A 10838-nucleotide genomic window follows, 5' to 3' on the forward strand; every position below is an offset into this window, starting at 1 on the left:
AGAGTGATGTGTACAATTACATATTTCGAGTTTCACAGGGCTGCATGACTTTGTTTCTGACATCCATACATCACCTGCTTTTACCCTGCACATTAGACATGCGATAAGATTTGGCTGATCACACAAGCATGCAAAGTATTATTATTCAGCATCTTAAAGAATCGATGCAACACCTCAGGAAAACAAGTCAATCAATTCTGATCAAAGTAAACACAGAGAAATGTAATTAAAAAGAAAAAAACCAAAACTACCCACAATGCATTGCTTTCACAAGCAGAGATAATGAGCTAAAAAGGTTAGGTGACTGGTCCAAGGTCCAAGAATTGAAAGGTGCAGGGGGAGTCCCTGGTAGTAACGACATATTCCATAGCACAGAGGAGCAACTGGAAGGGTTTCCGTGGCATGGTGCTTTTTCTGTTTTAAGCCATTGTTTTCTTTCTCTCAGAACTTCAAGCAGGCAAACTGTTAAACCAGAGTCTGGGGTTCCCAAAGAGCCACTCTTACAAGAGCATTTGCTGGTGTAAGACTAAGCAGCTTGCTTTGGGGACAAGGGTTGGGGAAGGATGAGGAAGGAAGACAGGGTATGCCCCCCCACCCATTTGTGTTAAATGTGTGCTTTCATACTGAGGAAGTTTCTCCTGTTTTTCCTCTGAATAGCTCTGCACAAACTCACTCAAGGCTTTGAAAATCATCAGCCCCACCATCTGTGAGATCCATGAATCTAGTGTGTATGACTTACCAGTGGCATTAAGACAAAAGGAAGGTATGCAACACTAGCTTTTTTAAATTATTTTTTACTCAGATGGAATGTGAAACGCTGTCGAGAGCCTGCCACCCTCAGACACCCATGTATTGTAAGGCACGCACACACATAAAAAAGCCCAGCATATCTTGCCAAAATTCTGCTTGCTATTACTTAAAAAATAAAAATAAAAAAATCTGTTGCAGTATTAGCTACTGCTTGAATAATTTAGTCTTGCTGTCTTCTCCAAGAAAAGTACACTCCACTCCCAACAGACAGAGTTACTATGGTCTCCAAGAGCATATGGAGCTGATACGAAGATAGAGATCCTTGTTAGAGGAAGAGGGGAGCCACTTCAGCAGGGAGAAAGCAGGCCACAGGATCATGTTTGTTGAAGCTAAATTTTTACAATCACAAAACAAAGAATTTGTCTCCTGGGGCAGTGACTTACATTGCTGGGTTCTCTATCTAGGATCAGGAGTGTTTTAGCAGTGATACTTCACCTGCCCCTGCAGGAAAGGCAAACGCATGACAGAGGAAGCGACTGTTGGTTTATGAACAGGTTAGCATTTTTAACAGTTACTCTGGGCACAATCATTTGGATTACTACAAGCATTACCACATTGGATCAGGCCACTATTCCTGTAGCTTAGAATCCTGTCACCAAGAGATGCCAGCACCAGATCTCCAGAGAAAATTGCAAGGAAAACCACTAAATGGAAGTAATAAGACTTCCTAAATCCAAGCAACCAAGCACACATGCATCCTCTGTCTCTCATTCAGTCAGGACCTAACTGACACTGATCGTCAGTGTCAAAATCTGGCATGGTTTATTTACGTGCTAAAATAGCCATAACTGTGATTCTTAACGCTAACAAAAACTGAAAGAATTCATTCATTTTAAAACAACAGGGACCATTCAGGATTATGTAGTCTAACCATCTTCTGCATAAAAACCACTACTAACTGAGCTAAAACATGTTTACCAAAAATATAAATATCTTGATTTTGTAAAGCAGCCATCATATCATTAATTGAGCTGTACCAACAGCTGACTGTGGTGTTAAAGAAACAAAAAACGAAAAAAACCCAAACCCAAAGATCTCTATTGCCTTATGCCTTATCTGGCTTTTATCTACTTTTGGATTTGAATTAAGTGTATCTTTTATATATTTACATTCCTTGACTTCTTTACTATGACAAGCCTACTCTTTACATAGGTACTTAATGACCACAAACAAGTAACTGCCTCAGCTACAGTCTGAGAAATAAAATTGATCTTATTGAGTTTTACAGTAGGCAAGTTTTTCAGACATAGGTTTAAATCTTACAGCTTTTGGGCTGAAGTCTAATTTATCAGCATTCTTTTTTAAAAAGCATGGCTGCTACAAATCAGGGAAGTATTCCAGTACCAGTCTGACCATGTTATATATCAGAGGTCATAACATATATTTATTTATTTTTACAAATGCTTCCTTGCTTCTACATTGGAAGTTTGCATTTGTTCTCTGACTTCAAGCTCAGGTGACTATCTAGCATCCTCTCCAATTCTCTGAGTAATTGCTTTCAAAAGGTATGAATAACCTTCCTTGGATAAATGTCTATGTCTTTAAGTATTTACATTTCATATATTCATTAATAAATCTGAGCTTTAGACCTTGAAATAAATGTCTAAACTATTAAGAATGATGTGATTTCTTGCACCTTCCTCTGGAGTATCTAGCACTGGACACTGTCAGAAAATAAGCCGAACTGAATGGTGCTCAGGTCTGATCCAGCATGGCAATTCCAGTAAGCTTTTATTATTCTATGTTCCTTGTTTTTTGAATTCTGCTAAGCTCTTAAATTCAGTGATAAGACAAAAACATTTTGATTTTGAAAAACCAATTCTTTCTACCAGTTTTGAGTTAACCTGTAGCATTCTTTACTGTCTTCTTCCTCATTATTCACTATATCTTGATCATTCATGTACTGATGACTGATCTTATGGTGTCATCCTTCCACTGGCCAGGGAAAAAGCTACTGATGCAGGATAAGGTGTCAGGAATATATACCTGCCCCTGACTCCGTGGAGGTCAACAGTACCCACATGTAGTTGTTGTGACTGTCCTACAGGTTACTGCAACATAGGACTGAATAGCACATTTTACATTATTCCATGAGGAAACAAACACTCTCTACAAAATATCATGTAGCAATTCAGACTATGATGACAATAAACAACAGAATTAGTTAACTACATCCCAATGCTTGGGATTAGGACAGTTCTGGGCCTTTTGTGAATGTGCCTGCTGTCCTCCAAATATCTACCGGATAATACACTGCCAATAAAGATGTATGAAATCGGTCAGCAGGGTCAGGCAAACCCAACGTAATGCAAGTAAATACAGTCATGAGACAGTATTTGGAAGGGATAATCACTGGAGCCTGGCCCATACTCCAAATGGAAATAAATCCTTTACACAGGACTCAGGCTGGATTTATATCAAACACAGGCCTAGAATTTCTCCCAGTGCACCACTCGTGACAGCCTCTTGCTAGGAACGCTCTAGCCGTTACTCCCAGGGATAAAGAACACAAGCCCTCTCCCTCCCCAGTGCAAGTATTTCAAATTCTCCTAGACAGCAGCACTTAGCTCAACTTTGCTTCTCTGTTTCACTATGGAGAATTTCCTAATAAAACAGGACTGGGTCATTTTTAGAGCACCTAAGACAGACAGACAAGTTGCAGGTCAGAGGATATAGAATATGAACTAAGAGCAGTGGCGAAAAGAGGTGGGTCTAAAAAACACAGAAACACTCCATTCGGAAGGCCTACATGTTCAGACAAGAGGTTTCATTTTAAGTCTTAGGGTGAATTAAATACAAACATTTTCTGAATTGTCTGAGTCCAAAGCTAGACAGATATGCGACCACTGCAGCTTTGCTTCTTTGAGCCCCACTTTCAATATCAGACTGTACTCTAAAACAGAAGGGCCACAGAAGCTCTCCCCACTTAATCTACTACAGAAGGTGCTGCAAGCTTATCTAGCAAAGATCAGGCCAGCTCCTTACATCAGTGTGTGGCTTCCACCTCCCTTTTTTAATAAGGGATGTACATATATTTTTTTCTTCCCTTTTGGGGCTAGTCTAAAGGAAAAAAAAAAAAGGGTCGGTCAGTTCCTCTCTCTTGGAAGATTCTTTCCTACTCCTATTCTTTCTGAGAACGTTGCCTGCAGAATATGGTAAATAAAATTATTTAGTCAGGCAATATGAATAAAGCGTCCTCAAAATTAAAAGAGACAGCTTGGAAGGGATTTGCTGAATTATCTGTTGCTCCATCACACTTTAACAAACAAACAAAAAAGCCCCCAAACCCATGAACAAGACTAGTTTCCTGTGCTTTTAAACAGCAGAATACTCTTTTGTAACAGAATCTATTCCACTGCATTACTAGTGAAAAGTCAGAGGGCAAAGAACACTAAGGCCACACTTTCAGCATTGCTTTATACAAAAATTAGGAGAAGAATGTTTCAGTTTCATTCTCCCTATATCCCAAACACTCCCAACATTAAATTAATGGACTTGATTAATCTTTGTTTTAAACCTTTTTAAACTGTCTCCAACAAAGAAAGCAAATCCATTGTGGGTAACTGGCTTTCCTGTGTCCTACTGCCAGATGGTGAGGCATGAAGGCAATGGATAATATTCCTTATTCTCGGATAACAAAATGCAAAGGGAGTGCAGAGAGCAGAAACTTTTCAGAAACTTTAGACCTTCTCTCTTTGTTTCTTTCTCAGTAGTGCTATAACACATTGGGTCAATGGATGATGAATACCATGCAGACAAATTCAGAAATTACGAGAAGGAATCCACCAGTGCCTTAAGCTGCTGCTTTTAACTATCCGAATTTCAGAATACTGAAAATTGTTTCAATCAAGAACATAATGTGGAAAAATTTAGATTTGTCCTCTTTCAACGTCATCATGTGCAGAATACTCTGGCACTAGCAATGTCCTGACTCTCACCATCCAGACAATTCTACTTATATTTTAATTGTTAGCCAATCAGCTATTTAACACGGTTGTGCAGAGCACTCTGTTCTTGTGACCAGTGCTTACCCTGGGTAGGCAGGGATGGCTGTAGGAGGTACCGCCCGGACTGCCCCATAAACTGTCCTTCCTCGGCCCCGCAGATGGGCTCCCCGAAATGCGGCTGCTGTGGTGGCTGCAGTTGGATAGGGGAAGCCTGGAACTGTAAAGACAGACAAAGTGGAGGGTGAAGAGGATCCAATCTCCTGCCCCACAGACAACTGTCTGCTTCAAGCAAAATGATACAGTAGGCTCCACAGCGGCAGAGTGTTCTGCATCAGTCCAGCAAAGGGGCATGCATATAGCCCAGCAGACACAGCATACATACTTCCTGCTATACTGTGGCCTTCAGAGGAGGAAGGGTTGCAGAGAGGTTTGGCATGCAAGGGGTTAATGCTTTGGCATGCCTCATCCATCACAGACATGTTACATATATTCCCTCCTCCCCCCTTTTGACACCATCATGCAGTCTGGTTAGAGTCCCAGACACACAGAGTTACTGTGAATATAGCAGGCGGCTCTTCCAAAACTGCAGAGGGCCTTTAAAATATTTGTCAAGAGGTCCTTAAAGTCAATCAGCTTACATCAGAGTCTCTTCCCTCCTTTCCCCTCCCACTCTTTGCCACCCAATCCTCTGTATGTTCATTTTAAAGCCTGCAAGACAAGATAGCCCATGTAACAGCAGCAGAAATTCCCCATAAAGTGCCAGTTCACTGAGAGCCCATCTTCATTTAACAAATGTGACCAAAAACTGGCTCCATGTATGTTAGGCCCTGTTTTATTACACTTTATACTGGAGTAAACTGGCTCAGGGTGAAATGACATAAATCCTTAGAGGCATCTGCAAATATGTAATAAACAGATACCAGGAGGGAACCAGTCACAAGGCACAAATTCAAACCAACATGCATCCAGGTGCATGCCACTAGGGGCCCTGCAGCAGACTCATGGTTTAACAGCTTGTATAATATGTACTTTAGGGATTTGCCTGTTTGGTTTCTTTGATTTCAAAGGGGGGGGGGGGGAAATAGGAATGGCCCATTCCTCAACACACACACCCTCCCCTTGTTCTGCAGCCTCCTCATCGCTTAAAAAGACCCATTCACCAGCATGGAAACACACTGCAGACAAAAAAGTTGCAGCCATTGCTCAGAGTACTTTGGCTAGAGATAAACGTATTCCTAATAAGACCCATCCTTTCAAGTATATATTATACAGACTGGAGAAAAGGGTAACAGGTTATAGTTTACTCAAGCACAGTAACAACAGAGGGGCCAATGGGGGCTACTTACTGATTAAAGGAATGTAAGTGTTAATACCCCCCCTTCCTGACAGGGGCACTGCGGCGTCATTGCCCAGCGAGACATCTGCTTGAAAGCTGGACGCTAATTTAATTTTAAAAAGAATAAAAAAAAAAGTAAAAATGTTATAAAGAAACAGCAAATTGAGAACATAAACAAACACCACTGCAGTTAAATGGCAGAAGTGGAAGTGTCTACTTAAGCTCTACCTGCATATAACTCAGGGCCGTACACCGCTCCAACCACAGGACTCAACTTCCAACCTGAAACAACAAAGACTGCAGTGAATGCCAAAATCTACACCAAGAGAAGGAGTGAGTAGCGTGAGTATGGGGAACAGTCTCTTGCGTGCACCCCAGCTTCCCATGCACAGCTCTCTTCAATTTCCGCTTCCACCTCAATCCCCCTTGGTGTAGATGGAGGCCAACTGCCTTTTCTAATGTCAAGTTCTAGGTATAGATTGCTGTACTGGAGGCAACAGCAAAACATCAGCCGATCCACAGCACAGCAGACATGCCGCTGAGGGGAATGCCAACTACCTTATATGCATATTCCCCACAAACACAGTGCAACCCTGCATTCTCTCCATGAACCTTGCTGTCAGTTCCTGCAGTTCCTCCATGCATTCACTGGGAATGCTGTGGATCCGAAACCTGTCTAAACCCACCAGTCCAGCCTGTGCTCCCAAGCAAGTCAATTTACATCCTTAAAAATCTCAGAACACATTGCCTGTCCTATTTGCTAGACTTCTGCTAAAAAGCAACATAGTGACTGAGTTGAGATTTCCTCCCTAACTGCACTACATAGACTATACTGCAAAAAAGCAATTCAGTCTATTCCTCTCACGTTTCTCCTCTGCATTTTATTTTTGTATTTCCTGCCTTCTTTATGTTGTTTTTCAAATGAAAGCATTCCCAGGGAACTGGCTTTAAAATCATCTGGATAACGGGCAAGAACTGAAAATCATCAACTAAAATATATGAGAGAGTAACGCTTGAAGAAGGCACTGGCCTGCCATTGTTGAATGGGTATGAAGAACCTCACATTTCCCATCGAGCAGATCTGTAAACATGTCTGCCTCTTCCCTTTCTACCCAGCAAGGGAAGAAAGGGAAGTAAAGCTAATAACATGATCTGGGCTGACTTCCAAAAAGAACTTTTTTTTACCTTTTCTACTGGCAATCACACAGGTATTATTATTTAAATAAACCCATACCCTTCCTCTGTCTTGCTTTTGGTGTCCTGAAGCACTTTATGCACTTTTAACACCTCTAACCATCTCAGAAGCTCTACAAGCAACTTACTGACCTGCAGCCCATCAATACTGCATCTTCATCTGCTGGCAGAGAAACAATGACACATGCAATACACACTCCCTCTGCGAGACTGGGCATGTTGTCTCTGCACTGCCCACCTTGAAAGCAATTACCAAAACGGGAGGTGGCAATAAGAGGACTAGGATCAGCCCTCAAATTTAATAATGGTTGTGTGACCATTAGTCAGTATGCCTTAAGCCTGGCCTAATACCAAATATCTTTGCATAGTTTTAAAGCAGACATTGCTGGCTGCCAAAGCAGATGAAGTATTCCTATCAGATATCATGATTTCACAAGTCATTGCTATGTAAGCCAAGTTTTGTTACCAAATAATCATACACATTTTCTGTCCATGTTTTCAGGACAACACAACGTGGCTATACTGCCTTTCACTACAAGAGTTCCTAGTTCCTTTCAAACACCAAAACAGAATTCCAGTCTTTGTCTGTCCCTATTTTCCTCAGTTCTACAAACAAAATAAAGTGATTTGACAAGAGCCACAGAACAAGTCAGTAGCAGAGCCACAAACAAAATTCAGACCTTCTGACTTCCAAGTCTTATGTTGTAACCAAATCAGATTCTCACACCAGTAACTACCTATAGTCAGCTTCCTGTTTTGTTGAAACTGTTTGGGAATGTTTCCAGACCAAAAGGATTTTACTGCCTGTTTCAGAACAAAGATTCAGATTCAAAATCTATAGCAAAGCAACATTCAGTTCTGCCATAAGAATGACTTTTTATGCTATATATATCTACGCCATAAAATCACTAAACAGAAGAACCAAGATACCCAAATGAAACAGGATTCTTTATTACCCACACAACTTGGTCTTTATTTATTCAGGTTCACTGGAAAACTACTGAATACAGACACAACCTGTAACAAAAAGTGAACAAACAAATAGCCCCAATGCCTCTGTTTCCCTGGCTACCTGGGACGGAGACATTTACAGTTAGAACATAAGTTGAGATATATCCAATTATGTACCCAAAATTATGTTCCTACATTCATATTTATTTAAGTGATGGTAACAAGACTCAAGAGTACTGCATATCCCACTGTACAGTAGCACAGCATCAGCCTGCAATAGCATCAGGCAACACGTCAGTCTTTGGGTTCTACTCCTAGCTCTGCCACACTAGGCAGGCATGTCACTACACCTCTCCATGCCCAACTTCTCCATCTGTAAAATGGTATGTCTCTATACACACTTAGCATTATACTGAAGAACAATGCTACAGAACAGAGGGTTTTTTCATTTTGTTTTGTTTGGGTTTTTTTTGAGAAGAGGCCACAACTTTTCCCTTGCCAGGAAGCTCTTGTCTTCCTTCAGATCTTTCAGCTCATCATTAGCACAAACAGTCTCTCTTACCATTTGCATATGGTGTGACCATCTTCTTATTGGTCATCACTCGTGCTGTGGCATTGTTAACCTAAAAGTAAGAAAGGGGAGGGGAAGGAGAGGGAAGGAAGCATAGGACGTTAGGGAAAATGATGGAAAACTCTCAGATATCACACACACTATACTTCTCTGAGCAAAAAAATTAAACAACCAATATTACAAGAATGCAATGTTTAAATTACTTTTAACAGTTGCCATTTAATTATAAACATTACAGCTAAATGTGGCACTTTAAATTATGCATTAAACAAAAGGCCAACAAGAGTAAAGTACCGATTCTCAGACATCCAGCCACCCCTTGGCATGTGGTTATTTTCAGCTCATCAATCTTAAGGGCAAGTCTTCCGCTATTTTGTCCAGGTTCCGTTAGAATGGCAGTGATAACCTCTGCAGCCCAGGACATGGAAACTGAAACAGGTGATGCAGAGACTGACTCACTTCTCAAGCTCACCATCAAACTGGGGCCCAGAGATCTCAGGCAAACATACCTTTCAGACAGAAAGGTAACCCGGAGTTGATTACCTTTAGATTTGAATTCTCAAGGCCTAAGGAGATTTTTGGAACACTAGCGAGCATTTGGATGCTCTATGTTCACCAGTTTCCTCCTCATCTTCAAGCCTTTTTCTGTATATTCCCCCACAACAAAAATCTCTTGGAGCAAAAAGGGGGGAAAAAAAATACATAGCAGTAGAAGCTGGGTCTTTTCTTGTTTTATTGTGCCCTCCACCCTCTTTACAGAGCTCTGTATAGTTCCAAGCATTTTGATTGCTCAAGCAGGTGGGGTGTTACCACAGAGATAGCACTGATAAAGAAAAGATGGACCAGTTTGGAAGGCAAGTTACTGCAGCCCCATGTCAGGCAGCCTCAAAGTTCTTGCAAAGAGGGTGAAGTCTTTATACAGCATCAATAATTTATCAAAACACATGCCAAATGGGAACTGAGGCCGGGCTTAAGAAGAAAGAATTTTATTATAAAAGTTGCTCTTGGCCCTTGAGACTTATAGCATGATGAGCTTACACAGGGTGAGGAGTCTGGAACTACATTTACTCTAGTTTTAGCCCCAAAACAATAGCAACATTACACATTTAAAAAGAAAGAATGGGAAACAACAATGATGAGACTGAGAGCATGCAGTTAAACACACACAGATAAAAGAAAGAAAAAAAAACACAATTGATTCAGAGGGTGGGGAAGGGAGGAGGGAGGAGATAGGGTCTCACAGACAATCATTAAGATGGAGCGAGTGCCTGAAATCAGCTGCTACAGCAAAGTGCAACACAAGCACTTAAAGGAAAAATTGCCAGAACCAATCAGAAACCACCAGTCAGCAAAGAGACCAACAGCTGCATTTAACTGAGTAAAGAAATAAACTTGGGAGGGGGAAAGAGAGAAAGAAAAAGAGAGAAAGCAAACAGTAACAGCTACAAACAGGTCTCAGAAAGAGAGAGCAGCAGAAAGAAGGGGCAGGAGAGAAAGAGAAGAGGAAATGGGTGCATTAATAAAAACCAGCCAAACTGGAGTTCAGTAACTCTGAGTAAGATGTGCAAGGGGAAATCACCATGAAGTCAGTAATCAAACAGCTCAGACTGCTACAAAACGATATGTACATCCAAAGTCCAGGCGGCATTACTCAACAGCATTGAAAATAAAAGGGGGAGAGGGGGAAAGGAGGTGGGTGGGGACAACAAGTCAAATCACATTTTGTAGTGTTAATGTGAGATGGCAGATGGATTTTTTCTTTCTTAATTTTGTTTTTGTAATTTTAAGAAAAATTAAAAAAAAAAAAGCTTCTTCTCTAGCGCTTTTGTTTCACTTACCGCCAACTCGTACCATCGCCAGCATTGTGTATAGTTACCATGGAAAGAGTGAGTCAAGTGAAGGGCCCTAAACGCTAAACCATCGAAAAGGGAAATAAAAAAAACAAAACAAAACAAAAAAGCAAAATATGCAGACATCTTACTCAAAACGGCGGCTTTTTGTTTTAATCTTTGTTTAATATTTTGTACTT

The 10838-nt window shown here is 40.9% G+C and overlaps 1 protein-coding gene across 1 annotated transcript in view; it reads right to left on the bottom strand.

The window, feature by feature from the left end:
* RBFOX2 (RNA binding fox-1 homolog 2) overlaps nt 1-10838 on the bottom strand; it is a 92361-nt gene that overhangs the window by 10467 nt on the left and 71056 nt on the right. Inside the window, exons 6-9 of the mRNA XM_026076931.1 lie at nt 8801-8861; nt 6322-6375; nt 6104-6196; nt 4842-4974 (exon numbers count right to left, since the gene is read on the bottom strand). Coding sequence (XP_025932716.1) covers nt 4842-4974; nt 6104-6196; nt 6322-6375; nt 8801-8861 — 341 coding nt within the window. The remainder of the gene's footprint in view (nt 1-4841; nt 4975-6103; nt 6197-6321; nt 6376-8800; nt 8862-10838) is intronic.

Source organism: Apteryx rowi, unplaced genomic scaffold, assembly GCF_003343035.1.
Source record: "Apteryx rowi isolate R43461 unplaced genomic scaffold, aptRow1 scaffold_443, whole genome shotgun sequence".
In the NCBI taxonomy this organism is placed as follows: domain Eukaryota; kingdom Metazoa; phylum Chordata; class Aves; order Apterygiformes; family Apterygidae; genus Apteryx; species Apteryx rowi.